Source organism: Typopeltis vanoorti, chromosome 9, assembly GCF_054136105.1.
Source record: "Typopeltis vanoorti isolate ZY-2024b chromosome 9, IOZ_Tvanoo_1.0, whole genome shotgun sequence".
Lineage (NCBI taxonomy): Eukaryota > Metazoa > Arthropoda > Arachnida > Uropygi > Thelyphonidae > Typopeltis > Typopeltis vanoorti.
This window is the reverse complement of record NC_143557.1, coordinates 111,516,393-111,536,538: the sequence shown is the minus strand read 5'-3', so window position 1 is coordinate 111,536,538 and position 20,146 is coordinate 111,516,393. Positions and strand designations below refer to the sequence as shown.

The 20,146-nt window shown below is 34.2% G+C and overlaps 2 protein-coding genes across 2 annotated transcripts in view; one reads left to right on the top strand and one right to left on the bottom strand.

Annotated features, from left to right (window-relative positions):
• LOC150103426 (docking protein 6-like) overlaps positions 1-9,067 on the top strand; it is a 92,040-nt gene extending 82,973 nt beyond the window's left edge. Inside the window, exon 7 of the mRNA XM_090397564.1 lies at positions 8,931-9,067. Coding sequence (XP_090253690.1) covers positions 8,931-8,936 — 6 coding nt within the window. The 3' untranslated portion in view covers positions 8,937-9,067. The remainder of the gene's footprint in view (positions 1-8,930) is intronic.
• dnr1 (E3 ubiquitin-protein ligase defense repressor 1) overlaps positions 8,143-20,146 on the bottom strand; it is a 124,067-nt gene continuing 112,063 nt past the window's right edge. Inside the window, exons 4-5 of the mRNA XM_090397563.1 lie at positions 17,860-18,280; positions 8,143-9,193 (exon numbers count right to left, since the gene is read on the bottom strand). Of these exons, the coding sequence (XP_090253689.1) occupies positions 8,960-9,193; positions 17,860-18,280 (655 nt within the window). The 3' untranslated portion in view covers positions 8,143-8,959. The remainder of the gene's footprint in view (positions 9,194-17,859; positions 18,281-20,146) is intronic.

Here is a 20,146-nt window from a genome sequence, read left to right as displayed (position 1 = left end):
CATCAGACCTTTGTAGTGAAAGGAGCCATGAAATGTATAATTTTAACATTCAAAGTGGATAGTAGTTGATGTGACTACAATTTAGGTTGCTGTTAAGAGTAAGAGGTCTGGTCTGGATGACTGCAAGTAAGGTGTATACATTCATATTAGTATTTAATGTCATGTATGCTGGTAAGGCAGATGTGAAAGTTTTTTTTTTGGAATTATTTTTTGAGGAAGATTTGTTTTAGTCACAGTATCATTGTTGTTTGTTCATTTCATTTTTGGTTAGATATAAGGAAAGAGTGGGGACAGAGAGGAGAGAGACTCTTGGACATCCCGCCCACACAAAGAGTGACTAGTCTCCATGCCACACAGTCTTCACAATGTCTCCTACATACTGCGACTCGGACTTCCTCTCCAGGCACAACCTGGCAGAGTAGTAATTACATTTATATCTGGGCAGGGCCGGCGGAAGCAGGCATGCGGGCGCCGCCGCCAGGGAATGGTTCATAAGTTAATTTTTATTTTATCATAAAAACAAAATAATTCTTAGAATGATCAATATTAAAATAAATGAGGCCGTATACACTGAATAAAAATTAAAAATGTATATTGCCACCTGTTTACAATTTTGCAGCTAGAGCAGGCTAAACTTGCCTGCAGAATGTTGTGTCTACTGCAGTCTATCTAAAGTGAAACGATGAACAGTTTTTATGTGCAGAAACGAATTTTTGTACAAAACATTTGTTGCTAGTTAACCAGTCATATGGTACGCATCTCAGTAGGCTACTGACAGTAGCACAGTGCTGACTATTATTTCGTCTGTGCTGTGTTGTGTAATAATTTCTTGTGGGTATAAAATAGAAATGGAATCAAAAATTTTAAAAAAAGTTATCCGGTGCACAAAATCATAAGCGTCATGCTGCGAAAGAAGCAGATATTAAGAAACAAAATGGGGCTCTTAATAAATTTGTTAAAATATTCTGATGCAGATTGTAACCAACTCGATACATCAAAAATCATTGTTGAAGAACCGTGCACATCATCCACTTTGCATGAAGGTAGTATTGCAACTATTGAACAAGATAATTCAGCATAATTTAAGTGAAAAATAGTTAGGATTTAGTTCATCTACAACAAGATTTAGTTGTAGTTGACCACGAAACTAACACATTGTTAGTCTGTGAATTTAGAAGATCCAGGTGAACAGGGAAATATTGATGAAAAATTACGAGTTGAATTGAAATGGGGCCCTGTTCAAAATAAAAATATAATATATTCCAGAGATACATATGGTCGTAAATTTGGCGACATGTATTATAATAGAAAAATGGAAAATGGGAGCTCGTGCCAAGAACATGGCTCATTTATTCGGAAACTTTAAATTCTGTTTTTGGCTTTTGTTGCAAACTTGTCGCACCTACTGAATCACCCACTGAGTCTTGTATAATAAAATTAGTTTAATCCTTTATCCAAGTGTGAGCAAACAAAGTTTGCACCTGAAAGTATCTTCAGGACTGGGGTAAAGTGGTACAACACCAGGGCAACTCGTTGCAAAGGTGGAGAAAGCTACCAACACTCCTATCTCAGCATCTCCTATAATGTATTAAAAAAATAATGTAATTTATAATGTAATTTATTAAAAAAAGGGTGGCACACCATTTGGCAACTCCTATAGGTAGAGATGACCTGCTAATGCTTCGCCTGGTATCTCCACTTGGGCCTGGCTCCCACTGAAGAGACCTCAATAAAGGTCGAAACTAGTCTGGGTTGCGGCCTTTTCCTTAATGCATAACATTAGACATATCTGCAAGGAGATGTGTTTTGCATTATAGGAGATGCTGAGATAGGAGTGTTGGTAGCTTTCTCCACCTTTGCAACGAGTTGCCCTGGTGTTGTACCACTTTACCCTGGTCCTGAAGATACTTTCAGGTGCAAACTTTGTTTGCTCACACTTGGATAAAGAATTAAACTAATTTTATTATACTCTAACCAAGTGAAAAATAAACTTTCAACACTGAGTCTTGTAGAAGGTTATAACGATTGGAGAAATGTATGTACAACTTTACATAGACATGAGACTAGTTTAACTCACATGAAAAATTTCTTAAAATGGAAGGAACTTAATAAAAATTTAAAAAAACAAAACTACTATTGATTTCCAGACTCAAAGCATGTATGAAATGGAAAAGAAACATTGGATGAGTGTTTTAGAACACTTGATTGAAATTATAAAATTCGTTGGCAGCCGAAATTTAGCCTTTTACGGATCATCTGATAAATTATATGAAAGAAATAATGGCAATTTTTTAAAATTAGTCGAACTGTTTGGGAAGTTTGATCCCGTTATGGAAAATCACGTTGAAAGGGTCCTACAACGAAACAATAGAGTACACTGTTTGAGTAAAGACAGTCAGTCAAAATGAAACATTGGAAACTTTAAGTAACGCAATCAGGGATACAATTTTATTATCAATTCTAAAATCTAAATATTATTCCATAATTTTAGACTGCACACCTGATGCAAGTAAAACAGAACAAATGACCATTATTATTCGCTTTGTTTCCTGTGACAATGGAATTGTCAAGATCAGGGAAAACGTTTTAGGTTTTGCAGATATATCAGATTCCACAGGACGTGGTTTATGTGCAACAATAATGTAACAACTGGAAAAATGGAACATTCCCATTGAAGGCATGCAAGGTCAAGGGTATGACAATGGGCAAATATGGGCTCCAAAATTTGCTTTTGAACAAAAATCCTCTAACTTTTTATGTGCCATGTGCTGCTCATACTCTAAATTTAATCATTAACGATACAGCCAAAGTGAATGCAGATACAATTAGTTTCTTTGAAATTATTCAAGAAATATACAATTCTTTTCATTCTCTTACAAACGTTGGGCAATTCTTTTAAAGTTCGTAAAAAAAGTTAACATTGAAACAGCCATGAAACGTGATGGGAAAGTAAAATTAATGCAAACTGCCCTCTACGATATCAGTTAGGAGAAATTTATGATGCACTTTTTGAAATTTTAAATAATGAAAATTTTAATAAAGAAACTCAGTATGAAGCACAAACATTGTGCTAAAATAAAGGACTACAAATTTATTTGCTCTCTTATAACTTGGTATGATTTACTTAACAGAATAAACCCTGTGAGTAAAATGTTTCAAGACAAAAATATGAACATTACACTTGCTTTAGAATCTATTGAAAACTTAAAAATATTCTTACAAGAGTACCGATCAGATACAAATTTTAAAGAAGTTCTAAAAACGTCAAAATAACTGAGTGAAGAGGTGGATGGAGAACAAGAATTTAAAACTGGTATGGAAGTTCGACGACGAAAGAAGACACAACAATTTGACTATAAGCATCATGACGAAACGCCACAATCACCAGAAGATAAATTTAGATTGAATGCGTTTTATACACTTCTAGACATTGCAATGTGTTCATTAATAGAACGTTTTGAACAACTAAAAGATATAAATTCTTATATAGATTACTACAAATTAATAACGAAGATTTACGAAAAATCTGTGACGATTTAGAGATTCTCTTCAAGGACTGCGACAATAAAAACATAAATGCAATAGAACTATATGACGAGTTATGTGCTTTCTGGGATGTTTTTTGGAAGGATAATTTTAATATTCAAAAAAGCCCTTTCGATATTCTTAATTTTATTGTGTCCAATAATTTATCTTTCCCTAACTTTTCAATTGCTTTAAGAATACTATTAACCTTAACCGTTAGTGTAGCAAGTGGTGAACGTTCCTTTTCAAAGTTGCAATTGATTAAAAGCTACTTAAGAACAAGTATGCCACAAAAAAGCTTGTTAGTTTGGCGTTAATTGAAAATGATATATGTGTGGAATTAAACGTTAAGACCATTATTTCTAATTTTGTGAATATGAAATCAAAAACCTTAAAATTTTAATAAAAAAAAATTCAAGTATATTTATGTAATTTAATTTCCGTTATTCTGTAAAGATATTATTTTTTGAATACTTATTAAATATTCTAATTATTTCTGAATTATTTTATTATTTTCTCATCTATCTTGAGTTTCTTTTCATTTCCTAAAAGATAGTTCCACTTATAAAAATTATTACAAGTTACTAAGAATTTAGTAACTTGTAAAATGCAAGAATTTTTTAAACTTTAGTTCAAATAAATTTTAACTTTAATTAAAATTCATTTTAATTTTGTTAGCGATTCGGGTCAGTGAGAAGGCTATAATCCCTGTATCATTATATTCAACGATTAAAGTGAAGTGGCTTTATCAAAATGTGCTTTAACTTTTGAGAATTTTTTGAATATACGGGTTTTTAACGATTATCCTGCCTAGTCAACACTCCTGTGTTACATTTAGCAAACCAATGTGTGGCTGTTCTGTCAAAATTTATTTAAGAAATTTCAAATAATTTAAATTTTTATTATCATAAAAGAACCACACACACTCCCGGATCGTTACAGGGGAGCTTAGATAGAAATTGCATGCGGGCGTCAAAGACCCTAGCGCCAGCTCTGTGTCTGGGCATAAGTAAGAATTTAAATAATTCATAGATTTCATGCCATTGCTACTCAAGATGGATTTTTTTTTCTCCTAATAGAAGGCATAAAATAATAAAGCCTCGTAAAAGGCTTGTTCGTTGTGTATGCAGTAACACTAGAACGACAGTGATCTACCATTTATTTAACCTTCAAAACATCAATTAACCAACCCTATTTATGTCAACTGACTGATGGAGCACATTGTAATTGTGCTCCATTTTATCTGCCTTTTCGATTATCAGAATGGTAAACTTCCTCACTGTGGGCAGATTACCATACAACTTTGGCTGTACTCTTTATTAAACTGTAATGGAGGGATAAAGGACCAAAACATGACTAGATATGTTTCAAGGTGACTCACACTCCAGTAATGTGTATGCATAGGCCTTATTTTCAAACACTTCTCTTATTTTAAATACTCTCCCATCTTATAAACTAATCATGTGCTTTTTAAAAAATCAATAAAACTTAAATAGATATCCTTATTATTATTACATTCCACATCCAAGGACTCGGGATTGTTGTTTTTGAATTGGCTGAAGCAACTTATGCAGTGTATTATGTCTTAATTGCATGTGATTTTCTGAACAGTTTCCTTGTTTTTGCATGAATTTTTGGGAGAATGTTTAGAACTATCTTCCTATTCTGCTTCCAAGCCTCCTGGACCACATGCAGTAACTAGGGAAAATATGCAAAAAATTCCATGCCGGCTTGATCATTACCTGGAATAACAAGGATTGCATGGCTTGTTTGGGAGGAGTGCAAGCTACAATCCCCTAAACAACACTTTCTCGAGATCTGTTCCTTAAACATAGGACTATCTAAATCCAAAGCCAAAGAGAAAATGATCAATGTCCTGGCTGTCCAGGAAACCCACATGCCTGACACAGCTCTCAACAGACTAAAGATCCCAACCTAATTTTTGTGTCTTATAACTGCCATCCCAAGCATGGCCTAGCAACCTAAATCCAGCCTGGACTCAAGGACATAACCCAACATGTGCCCGAAACAGAAACAGAATACTCCATAGGCATTAGAATTCAAAATACCACCATCGCGATCCTGGCCCGACCAGATGGACCACCACCTCTATTCCTGTAACAGCAAAGACGGTGAATAACCTGGTTAACTGGATGGATACATATAACCTATATTTGATCTACACCACCAAGAAGGCACTTTTTACTCAGCCAGATGGAACAGAACCTACACCCCAGATCTGTGCATAGTCTCTAAAGACCACCCTCTGCAAAAAAATCAGAACCATCCTCAACAGATTCCCTAACAGCAAGTACTGTCCTACACTAATAGAGACAGACACATCAATCTCAATCATCACTTGCACAGCAATTGCTAGATGGAACCTTCATAGATCCAAATAAAATGTATTTGAGAAACAAATTGCTAAATCCATAACAAAATCCAGACCAAATGGCTAATCATCTACTGAAAATCTCCAAGATACATCCCAGCTCTACCAGGAAAATAACCATACAATCTACAATCTACACTGCAATCATCAGAAAAAATCTGAAGATGGGCCTCTAGCTTCCTGAACTTGTATGCTCAGTATCTCTGAGAGAGGTACAGGAAGCCTTAAAATTCACCATGAATGGCAAGGCTGTACAAAGTGGGTGGTCTTTTCCCCGAGTTTCTCAAACATCTCAGTCAAACATGGCTGGGTGCCCTATTCTCAAAAATTATAACTGAAGAACAACCAAAACTATGGTGGGAAGCCAAAATAATTGCTGTGCCCAAACCAGGGAAAGATCCAAATAATGTCAAGAATCTATGACCTTTCTCCACTTTTAAACTCTTTGAAAGAATTCTCCTTAAAAGAATTTCAGCATTCATTGAAAGAGCACTCGTGATTGAACAAGCTGGCTTCAGGCCACGAAGAAGTTGCTGTGACCAGGTCCTGGCCCTGACAACACAGATTGAAGTAGGCTTCCAGAAGAAACTTAAATTCAGAGTACTTTTCATTGACCTAACATTAGCTTATGACACAGTCTCGATCATGGGCCTCCTCCTAAAACTAGGCAATATTATAAGATGCAAAAAAAACTTTCTAGCTTTTCAAATCCATTCTCTCCAACAAAAAGATCTGTGTCCAATATTGGTGGAAAAAAGAGCAGACCCAGATTCCTCCACGGTCTAGCCCCTTTACTCTTCAACATCTACAATTCCAACATGCCACACCAACTCAAGCAAATAAATGTACATCGATGACCTAAAGATCCTACACCAGTCTACCTCCTTTGCCATGGAAGACACCTTACAGACCTAAACATCCTGGAAGAGTACTTCAAGCAGTGGTACCCTAAGCCAAATCCAACAAAAACTGTGTCCACAGCATTCCACCTAAACAATGCAGAGGTAAAATCGACACCTCAACTTCTCTTTCTGCAGCAAGATGGTAAAACATGAGCCTCACCTGAAATACCTAGGAGTGAGCCTGGACAGAGGCCTAACCTATAAAAGGCTTCTTAACTTATCACCAACCTGTCCAACAAAATTAAAATGAGAAATAATATAATTTCAAAGCTTGCTGGAGCAGAAGTCCTAAGGTCATCTGCACTAGCCCTTGCATTCTCTGCAGCTGAATAATGTGTCCTTGTCTGGGAAAGAAGTGCGCACACTAACATCATAGATACCCAGCTAAACTCTACTATGTGTACAATTAGTGGGACACTGAGAAGCACCCCTCTCCCCTGGCTGCCTGTCCTATCCAACATTGCTCCATCAAATATACAGAGAAGACGAGCCTCAAAGAATTTAATAAAGCAACGAGCAACCTGCTCGTGCACCGGACTCTCAAAAATCGACCTAGTCTTTGCCTAAAATCAAGAAACCCTTTCTGGTCCATGGACATACTCTCTTCAGCCACCTTACCATCAACATCTATGGCAAATGGTTTCCTGGTTGAAGATCCCTGTGCTCTGCAGCCTGGTTTTGCTCTTCCTAGGAAAATTTGGTCATCTGTCAACATGATCAGAACTAACCAGGGCAGATTTGGTGCCTACTACACAAATGGAATCTATCAGACCACCCTTATTGTGATTGTTCCCCCATAGCCCAGACGATCACTCATATTGTGAATGACTGCCCAAGACACCAATTTCATGGTAACCTCCAAGACATCCATGAGGCCCTGGATTGGCTTTCTGGACTAGACATTAACCTATAGCTGCATTGTATTCTTTTAGCCATAAGAATAAATAAAAATTCTGCTGTTTAGGTCTCCAATAGGAACCAGGTTTTCTTTAAAAAAAAATCAGCTGCCCTCTTTAATAACTAACATCCAATTTCCCATCTTGAAATTTGCCCACCTCACTCTGCTTTAAACTGCCTGCTATTCAAGTTTATCTTTGCATTTAACATTTTTAATGTAAAAAAGATTAATGTATCTTTCAAGAATAAAACCGTTCTGGAACTCTACAGATATGCAGCTTTACTATTTCTTTTATTATAATTCAGATGTTATAAAGCCTGCACTGTAGTAATGTAGATATATGCTAATACATTCTTCTCTTTAACATGAAGTATTTTTTGATTACATTTACTTGCAAAAATAATTGAAACAAACTTTCTTATAAATAAAGTACTTTAATTACCTTCTTTTTCATGAAAGGTGGGGTTAAGAATATATATATCTCTAGTCAATATATACACACTACAAGACATCTTACTTTTTTTTTTTTTTAAATAACATAAAAGTTGTTTGTGCAAGTTCAACAATCAATGGTAGCAATTTAACAAGAATATTTATGGAAACAGTAATACATACTGAACAATTTGTGCATTAATTTCTGTTTATACAACACATAACATACTGCATCACTAATACTTATTGATACTGGTTTATAAATTTACTACAGAATTTATCATACATGAAAGAATTAAAAGAGATGGGAAACTAACCAGAGAAACAAAAAAAATCCAGACGTGTAAAATGCTTGATGTTAAGCTGTATTTTTATATATTGTTTAGTTAAATACTTCCCCAGTTTTTGTACTTCGTTTATGCTACACATAACTTACAACATATGTGGAAAAAAAAAAAAAAAATCCCAGGATATGTAATATACGATAATACTATCTATATAAGAAACTATTATAATATAATCACGGTCACTTCTTCCTCAGTTTCCCTTCTTTTAAAATTCCCCCTTAACTATATTACTAATATTTCATTTAATGAGTGAACAATCTGTGAATATATTATTCAGAAACTATGGCAAACTTCTATTAGAACAGACAACAAATGTACAAACATGATGAGGTTTCTTATTTGAGATTGCATTGCTAATGCTTTTTCTTTTTTTTAAAAAAAGTTTGTGTAAGTTCCAAAGTTTCACTAATTTTTATTTGTGTTTGTCTTTCCAGAAATAAGTGTAACAGAAAACAAGTCTGTTTTAAGAGTTATATTCTTCACATGTGACAGTATGTTGTTGTCCAACCACCGGCAAATATATGTGCTGCATGTCTTCAACATTTCTTCGACAGAGAGGACAACTTTCACAGAGTGGCGCACATGTACTGCAGCAGACAACATGTCGACAAGGAAAGAATACTGTGCTGATATCTGCATCCATGCAAACACGGCATAACATGGAATCTTGCAGTGTGGCCAAACGTTTTCTTAAATCCTGAAACAAGAAAAAAATACTTAGTAATTAGGGAAAATATTTGTTAAAAAGAGTGCTGGGAAAATTCTTATAGAACTAGTATAATTTTTTTTTTAAATATAACAAATAAAAGTAACTTTAAGGTAATATAGAATTTCCTATTATAATTGAAAAGCTTTAAGTCTTTATCTTAGTCTAAATCCCAAAGGAAAATTTATACTTGACTCAGTCACAACAAATTATAACCATATACAAAAAAGAAATGCCAGTTTTGTTCGTTTAATTGGAGATTCAAGTCCCACTCCCCATGCAAAAAAAGCAAACATGCAGCATGGAGGGTTAATCTTTTTATAGGCACTAAGTGATGCATGTACCCATTAACAACCCAAAGGCATGGTTTTTTTTTTGTTCTGTTACACATATTTAGTTTTTATTACTAATTTCCAAAATCATTTGGTAAATGGAAATGACAGTACTCCAAAGAGTTCCAAAGGTACGCTCTATACCAATGTTTATATGATGCTCTAAAATTAAACTACTTTTTTTTTAGTATATTTTTTAAATTTTTTCCTTGGAGGTATAAACAGAAAGAGATGCAGTTATTTCTAGCCAAAGAAATTAAACAATGACACTAATGCATGAACAACCAGTAATTTTCATTTTATTTAAAATAACAAAAAGCAGTTTATAGAAAATAACACTGACATATTACTGCTAATTCCTGCAGATTTTTAGTGCACTGATTTTGTGCTAGATAATGCTTATCTATACAATGAATCCTGTAATATATTTTCTAATGAATTTAACTACTCATTAAGGAATAAAGCTGTTTCAGTCATAGGTGACAGGCCACAAAGTTGTAAATTTATAGTTACTGTTAATAAAATGCAATACCATAAAATGTACAGCTTTATTTTCTTTTTTTTTTAAAGAGAAATGGCTTTTTGCATATGAATTACAATTTCCATTTGATTCCCTTACTCTTCTCTAATACTGTATGACTGAGTTTGCAAGGACCCAGAGTGAAACTTCTACAATGAATTTCTGGAATGAATGAATGTTCAGTGGATAATGATGATGATAACGATGTTATCTGAGCCTTTGTACACACTGCAATTTAATACAATATTCAACAGAATATTTTGCAAATTTAATTTAAACTGTAATAAAAAATGAAGTGAACAAATAGCGTAACACGCTATATCTGGAATCTGGAGAAACATAATTAGCACTATGTTAGAGCTGTAGATATACAGTGAGTTACACAATACCTGATCCTAATATCAGTGGTGGTGATAGTAGGTTTCAATATTTGGTTAACCAGAAAAATTGCAAGTTACAGACACTGTGATAATCATTTTGGAATTTCCAGTATAAAGATCAGATGACAATGAATAATAAAAAGAAACTTTATTAATTCTTCACTACTCAACTTGTTTCATGTCATCAAGTATACTTCTTCAGGAGCATTAAAAAAAAATAAAATAAAATAAATAATCAATTGTATTAGATTATCAATATAGAAAACAATTTCTTCCAATTCATGAATAATAAAAAGAAACTTTATTAATTCTTCACTACTCAACTTGTTTCATGTCATCAAGTATACTTCTTCAGGAGCATTAAAAAAAAAAAATTAAAAAAATAATCAGAATTGTATTAGATTATCAATGTAGAAAACAATTTCTTCCAATTCAAAGACATGTACCAAAAACAACACAGTCTCACTATGCGATCTCCTTCCTTATATCCAGTCTTGGCTAATGTATTCATGAAATCTTTTGAAAAGAGAACCATAGAAAGTACTATCAGAAAAACCAAAAGTGACTGGTTTACTAAATGATATATTTGTCACATGACCAGGTTCAGCAAAACAATTAGAAGGGTCCAAGAATTAATTAAAAAGCTTCTGCTTGAAACAATACTATTCCTTTGCATACTTTTAGAGGTCTCTCAAAAATGACTGATTTATTAAGTAAACATACTTTTCCTGCTACCTCTTACCACCATCCTTTGCAGAAGGTGGGAATAATCAACATGCCAATGAACAGAGCCTATAAAATCTCAAGCAGCAACCATTATGAAAAGAATACTTTTCATAATGGTTATAACCGCAAGAAAGTTAAAACGATTTAAAAACCACCCTCTCCTCTCCAAGGTATCCACCAACAAACAAGGCCAAAGGTTCTGTCATCCTTCCTTACATTCATAAATCATCTCATCTCATTTTCCTTTTACCCTGCAGTGTTGATGTTTTTTTTTATATTAATCATTGGACCTAAACCGTTCACAGGATAAGGTGGTCACAGCCCTATGCCCTGTAGTGTTGAGTTCTCAAGGCCAGTTTGCCTGCTTTGTAGGATGAAAATCCCCAGGATAAACTGGGGAAAAAACCTACTGTCCACGCCCAAGACTAGCTAACTTGGCTATGGCTGAGGAAGATCCTTCAGCTCCTCACATCACCGATGGGAATTGAACCTAGGACACTCTTTCCCCAGGCATATGGTTGCGAAGTGCACAGCCACTACGCTAACTGCACATATACATTCATAAATAATGGACAAAATTGTTTAGATACTTCAACCTCATGATATAAAAGTGGCTTTCATTCCTCTGTACAAAATTTCCAATTTTTACCCCTGTGCTCTCATCCTCCCTTTAAGTCAGGTGCTTACAAAATGTGTGTGGCATATGTCAAACAGGACATTTCAAAGTGAGAGAGATCTGCATGCCAGAACATTTTAAACATGTCGAAAAGAAGAGAAAATATAAATCTAGTTTGACATATCAAACAACCAATGAAAGCCATCCTGTACTACATCAGAAAACATAAAAAGAGTACACTGACCATAATTGTTTTGTCAGAAAATTCAAAGCAGCTCCAGAAATGCTATAAATGCCCACTTAATGTAACAAAAACGAAAGTATCGTCATACACCAGACCTTGTCATCATGCATCGAAAACTTTGTGAACCATGAATGAGAACTATGTTAATACTATGTTGGAAGTTTTTTTTCACTTGGTTAGACTATAAAAAATTTAGTTTAATCCTTTATCCAAGTGTAAGCAAACAAAGTTTGCACCTGATATTTCAGACACAAACTTTGTTTGCTTACACTTGGATAAAGGATTAAACTAAATTTATTATGTGTGTTAATACTAGCTGGCATTGTGTTCTGCCACAAGATGTATTATCATTGTCCAGTATATAGAACTCAAATTCCTGGCATGTATCCTCAAGGGGTGTACAGGATATGATAGTACATGAAAAACTTACATCATTACTAACTTCCCATCTACAATATTCTTCCAAATCAGTCTGTTACCTGTCGAGACTCAAACATTATCGGATCTGATATTTCTATCTTCTAAGGCACGTTTTGCTGTATCAACATACACATTTATCTTGGTCTTCCTCTGGGTCTTATTCCTGCCAACCTCGCAGAGAACACTTCTTTTGCTAATCTTTCCTCTCCCATTTTGTTTAAGTGACCATACCACCTAAGATTAGCTCTACTAACACATTCCTGGATGCAGAACTAGACTATGATATACATCTTATGACAGAACACGATACCAGCTAGTATTTACAATAACTCTCATTCATTGTTTACTTCAAATTTTTATCCATTATATTCCATCATTGTAACCTGTGATACAATTTTTTATTTTTTATTTTTGGTAAAACACTCCTGAAGAAACATATCCAATAATATGTGAAACTGGTTGACAAATGAATTAATATAAAGTTTTTTTTTTATTAGAATTCATCCTAATTTTTCAACTTTTCTGTTTAGCTAGTTGGAAACAGCAAATAACAAACACAAATCAGAGTTTGAAAAGGTCAGACAGGTAATTCTATACATCTAGTTATTTTGCTGATCACACACTATCATATCATTAATGATGCAGCAAAAGAAGTTACAAAAAAAAAGTATTCTCTTGTAGGAAAAAAAAAATTGTCGGAAGTTTTTTCACTTAGACTATAAATTATATACAGGTATCCCTTGCTTAACGCGGATTTTATTATCACAGCGAAATTAATTACGACAATCCCTTGATATACGCAGCAAGAGTTTTGATTAACACGCTTTAAATTTACCACACAAAATCATGCTCACGCCATGAGGCTGCTAACTTTGTAGTCATCCAAATTCTCTTAATGATCTGTGTGAGAATGTGAAAGTTTTATTTTTCCCACCAAATACAACATCACTGTTACAACCTATGGACATGGGAGTCATTGCAACTTTCAAAGCCTATTTTCTTAAAAAGACATTCTCAAAGGCAGTAGAAACAACAATGGGAGAAAATACAATTACGCTCCATGAATTTTGGAAAAAATTTAACATTAAACACGCAACTGAGAACATTCATAATTCATGGGAGCAAGTGTCTTCTAGTTGCATGAAACTGTTTGGAAAAACCTTCTGCCAGAATGCGCTAATGACTTAGGTTGTTTTCAAAATCACAGGATTTTGAAAACAACCTAAGTCAACGTGGTCAAAGAAATCGTTGCAATTGGTGAAGACCTCGGTTTTGATGGAGTTGATGCAGAAGATGTTAAAGAATTATTGGATTCAAATTCAAAAGATTTCAGTGACAATGATCTTGAAATTGAACAATGCACATATGAAGACAACGAACAAATGGAATGTGAAGATGAGGTTCCAAAGGAAATAACAGTCAAAGAACTGGATGGAATATTTCGCAGTTTAGAATCGCTTAAGCAGCAAGTAATGGATATGGATCCAGATGTTAATCGAAGAATGCTTGTTTGCCGAGGTCTGGAGTCATTTTGCTTGTTATCGTAGAATTTATACCGATAAGAAAAAAACTAAAACTGTTCAAACGACTCTTTATAACTTCTTTTGATTAAAAAAAATTGCAGTAACTAATGTAGATACAAGTATTTATTAAACATTTACTTTGCATTCATTTTTTATCTTTCCTAAACGAGTACCATATAAAACGAACTATTAGTACAGTAATCGATCAGGGACGAATTGTACTTTTTACCATTGATTATTAGATTTGATTAATGCGATTTTGATATACGCAGTGACATTGAGGGATACCTATATTTACTTTAATCCTTTATCCAAGTGTAAGCAAACAAAGTATGTGCCTGAAAAAATTTGCACCTGAAAAAGATCTGAAAAATACCCCCTCCACAGCTGCAATCACCTCTTGATTTGAAGAAAAATGCTGACCATCGAGGAAGAGTTTTAGTTTTGGGAAGAGATAGAAGTCAGAGGGAGCCAAATCTGGGGAATAGGGTAGATGTTCCAACAATTCATAGTGCAGATCTCTTAAATTTCCCATTGCCAAAACACTTGCATTGTTCATTGTTCTGATGAAAGATGATTTTTTTTTCCTTCTGTAAACCGGGTCTTTTCTGATGAATTTTTTCGTCTAGGCTGGTTAAAAGATCAGAATAATATTCACTGGTTATCGATTTACCCTTTTCAAGATAATTAATAAACAAAATGCCTTTAACATCCCAAAACATGGATGCCATCACCTTTCCTGCTGATGGAACCGACTATGTCTTCTTTGGTGCTGAACAACTGGCTTCTGTCCACTGCTTTGACTGCTGTTTGGATTCTGATGCATAATGGTGAATCCAAGTCTCATCCATAGTAATAAATCGACGCACAAAAATCAGTTTGATTCTTTTTAAAACGTTCCAAGCACTGTTCAGAGATTTTCATGCGAGTGTGTTTTTGACCTGCTGTGAGCAAGCATGGCACCCATCTTGTGCAAAGCTTTTTCATTTGCAATTCTTCATGCAAATTATATCCTACATGTTCTTTTTTTGAAATGCCTATAGTCTCAGCAATTTCATACACTTTGACTCGCTGGTCATCCAATACCATATCGTACACTTGATCAATGATTTCTGGTTGCCACACTTTTTGGACATCCTTCACATGGATCATTTTCAAGGCTGGTATAGCTATGTTTAAACTTGACAGCCCATTTCTTAATTGTCGAAAAGGAAGAAGAAGAGTGCCCATAAACTTTTATGAACTTGGAATGAATTTCTTTTTGGCATAAAATCTTCTTTTACAAAGAATTTTATAATAGCATGATACTCAATTTCAAGGAATACAGACAACACTTTTGCTTGATAGAATGACTTGTAATTTCACATGGATGCTTATGACAGATGTACCAACTTGGAAAAAATATCTCTTGCCGATAGTGTTGCCATCTATGGTCGAGGCTGAGAACTTTTCAGACCACCCTCGTATAAGTTTAGATATGTAATATGTTTGATAAATTAAATTACAGAATAAACACATGTGTATGATTATGTGGTATCCATCATAGTATATAAATATTTACTGCTGTTTCTTTATTGTTTTATGTCTTCCTGTGCTAGAAATCAATAAATGTTGGAACTAGTCGAAAAAAAAGCTTAGAAGAAGTTCCTGTGGTCTGCGGCCAGAACCAAACTTACAGTTTTTCTTTGGGCAGCCTAGCACTATGGATGTAGACATCATATCCCCAGAGCTATACAGGTCTTTTGTTTATTCTTTTTGAAGAACTGGAGGTTATAGTCTTCTGGGAATACTGTATAAGGGAAGGCTGTTCCAGAGAACAGAAATAGATGAAATGAAAGATGGAGCAGCAGGTTCAGTGCATGAGCAATATCTGTAAATGGATGTTGGACAGCTATTGCTAATGTTATAGGTTTTGTAGAAATGATGGATGCCAACTCTGCTGATCTATAGAGATGTACAGCAAATGCCCACAAAATGTTGAACAAAAATTATGTTTAATAAATTCTTTACATTCATAATCAATCCAGTTTATTTCTCAATGTCTTCAACCTACATTACTATAAATTAAATTTATTACAACAAATTAGATTAAATTATAAATGGTACTAAAGTGTTGTGTTGTATAATCTTTAAAATGATTATCCTGAATCAAGAATTTGAAATTTGGAATTTTCAAACTAAAAAAAAAAAAAAAAATCCACCTCTACAAAATTTTTTTTTCCCACTCTAATACTTCTAAAGGAATGAGTAATTGCCCACTGTACATGCTCTGTACCACTGAAGACGCTGCATGTTGGTTTGGGTAATGTGGTTCGTTGTTTCCTTGCACGTTGCGGTCCTATCATGGAAACCCCATGTTGTGAGCCTTGGTTATGATGTTGTTGTGCAGATTTGTGTTCCAGTTGATGCCCAGAACTTTGCATTCAGTATGTCAGCCAATGAATGACAGATGAGGTAGCACTTGCAGTCGACCCCTATCTCAGTATGGTATCATTGATTGTTGACCTAGGATGGCCCAATTTGTCAACAATTTGCCAAACAGATAGGCCTGCAACATGGCATCCTATCACAATGCATCTTACAAACTCCATCACTTCCCTTCTCGCAGCCATTTCACTTGGATACAGTTGCACTGACTTGGGAGCATCATATTCTTACAATTTATACTGGCTATAAATTGTAATAATACACGTAAATACACGTAACTCATTTCATAGTACGTTGCACCTTGCCCATGGTGGGTGGTCATTGACTTCTTTCCAGGCTGCGTATGTAAATTATGTGTTTATCAAACAACATGCATTAATTATATCTAAAAAAGCATGTTGTTTGGTTATACTGCACAGCAATCCCTTGATTAGTGTGATTATGTGTGCCTGGAAAGGATTACATTAATCAAAAACAGTATTCAATTCAAAATATTCTAATTGGTTCTATGACTTTTAAAAAGACATTTATAGAGCTATATTTAATTAATATGACTGTAAAGGATAATAATGTTTTCATTATTCAAAAACAAAAGCATATGCAAAAAAGTGAAAAATTGCATAATTTATTTTTATTTAAAAAAAAAAAACTTCAATAGCAAAACTTGAACTGTATTATTTTTCGTCGTCTTATACATTTTCTTCAGTTTTATCTTTTACCAGATTTGCATGTTTTGTTCGGTGCTTAATAATATTTCCATCCATGATTTGCTGCTTTCAAGTTTCAAGAGTGCAAAACATTTTCTCAATGTCAACTCTTTTGATGGTTCATTTTCATTAGATCTGCTTCACATTTGTCCTCATCTTCAAATACACACACTGTTGTTCTAAATTGATAAGATCATTATTACGAGTAACAGTGAAAAACAATAGGCAAACATGCTTACATTAGGGCATTCGGAGCAACACCGATTTTCCGCACTTTGTCTGTGTATGTCTTTTTTGAAAACTTTTATCGAAATTTTCCTCAGAAAAAAAAAAAAAAAAAAAACTGTGAAAATGTGATAATCTATAACAGTCGAATCCAGGACAAATTCAAGTCAGCAACTTTATATTTTCAAAAGTCATTTTTTTAATTAAAAAAAAAACCCTGATAAATACAAAGGTTGCAGTTTTTGCTTTTTCTTATGACTTCATCACATGGTATGAAATCATAAGATAATCATATGGTTGTACAGATAGTACATATACAAATTTTTATGTTGCACAATTAGAAATGTATTTAAAAATTTAAATACAACACTATTTGTGTGATTTTATATGAATTCCCTTAACTGAGCTAAGGGATTTCAGAAAGTCATATCACCATTTAAAGTTGACTTCTAAACTATCAAAAATTTCATTCACTATAATAAACAAGTTTACACAGATATGATTACAAGGAATAAAATTATTATCCATGGTACTAACCTTGCAATGTGTCATCTGGCAATGGTCAGTATGAGGAGAATCAAAACTTTCTTGGCATTTCAAAGTCTCTGTTTGGATTGCTGCCTCCATCTGATACATCACTCTCCTGGTATGATCATATACTTCGCGACATGTTCTCTGTATATCAAACACATAATTTTTTCCGAGGGCAGTATTTTCATTAAATAAAGATGCAATAGTTCCTTTTAGATCTCTAATAAACTGGGATGTTACGGAATTTCGAACAGTTTCACAACTATAAAATGCATGTTTTTCTGTTAGTGTACGATAGATGGCGCTGGCAGCCTGACAGTTCTCCAACTTAAAACCTAAGGCATGAGATTCTCCGTTGTTTCCTTCATATGTCAAGAAGAAATAACGTCCGGCGTTGGTTGCCATGTGGATAGTAGCATACGGGAAACTAAAAGAAACAATCGTGATCTTAGAAAGTTTTAATCAACTAATACAAAGATTATTTTTTACAAAAATTAGTTAATGAAAAAAAATGGAATGGAAATAAATAATTTGCTAACTAAATTAATTACCTACAAGCCAACGTTTCGATAGTTTAGCAAAAGACTGCTATTTGGCCACAAGGCGCAGAGGCTCCGAAGTTACTCAATATCCATTCACGAATCAGTTTTACCATTGAAGGGAAAAGTTCTTCTTGGATACTTTCATTTACAAGGTAATCGGATGGGTTCTTCTTGTGTTCAGGCTGCCATAAGCCCCCCCCCCCCCATCACACACGTGGAATTTTCAAAACTTTGACCTCCCGGTCCGAAATTTTGGGAATTTCGTCTCCAAGATCACACATCTGTCTGTCGTCAAATACCGCATGTATTACAGATTTGTGTTTTAAAACAATCATTCTCATAAAAAACTTTAAATTACAAGTTCTAATTACTAATAAAACTTAAGTATATTTTCACAATACTATTAACTGTTTAAGTTACTGAAATTATTAATATAGGCTTAGCTCAGTCGGTTTCGAATCTCACTAGGACGAGAAAGCTTTTATCAGTGTTTGAACTGAAGGTCTAATATAAGGTTAGAATGGTTTTCCCTCCTGGAAACGCGGATATTTCATCCCACAAACCATCCAGGAGAACAGACGCAACTGACAGTGTTATATAAATACACTATGCTGATAAGATTAGTTCTATCAAACCTTAAATTAGATTCCCTAAACGCCAAGTTACTTAGACGTGACAGGCCGCTGAGTCTAATGTGATAATAACGGAATTTGTTTTCTTCCACTATTCCAGAATAGTGAAAGAAAGATGGATTCCATTCCCCAGTGTAAGACCACTGTCCCATTTAATGGAGGCCTAAAGTGGCTTGAAAAAGTTGTTTGGTATACAGAGCAGGATTTCCAGAATATGTAAAAAATAAAAATATAATTAATTTAAAAAAAATAGGGAAAATCCTTATTTACATCATTTTTTTTTCTGTGATACATGTGTGGTATTTGGGTACGTGTATCACAGAAAAAAACACAGAAGAATTGAAACAAAGTGCTAGAGAAGTCACACACCAATCCACGTTTTTAAGGATGCTTTATTGTACTTCTCATATCCATTTTAGAGAGGGATACCGCAATATTTTCTCTTCTTCCTAGAATTTGGTTAGCCTTTCTCATAATTAAATTTTAATTCTAAAATTTTAAATAATAATCAAAGAACCAAATGCGAATCTAGTAGCTAAAAATAACTGTCAACAAATTTTGTGTCGTTTTAAAATGAAGCTGATACACACCTATTTATGTATGGTTAAATATAATTTTGCCTCGTGTGCACTGTTTTCATAGGCTCAATTAGGAGTATAGACAAAACTGTTTTATTATGCCTTTCCTGATGATTTATCAGTCCTCCGCAATGTTACATAATAGATCTCTTGTGTGCGTGTGTGTGTGAGAGAGAGAAAAAAAAAAAGTAACGAATCACTGCTTCGTCAGGATGTATAACGCAGGCAGATAACTTGGGTATACAAATTGTGTGGTTCCCATATTTGCTGTTGTATGCACGACAATATCGCACCATTACGTTTACCAGTTCTCACCTAAACAAGCCACGGTTAAGATTAGTTCAACGAATCCCAGTACCAATAACTCAAATGGTAGTAAAAGTAGCATGAATCCATTGGACTACGTGGCAGAAGTCACGTAGCACACGGTAAGTCCCCTCCCAATTGTTGACGACCAAGTGTATATATATATTACGGTAATGAATTACTTTTTGTATCATGACTAATTTTCTTTACATCATTTTCTCTGCCCAAGATATTA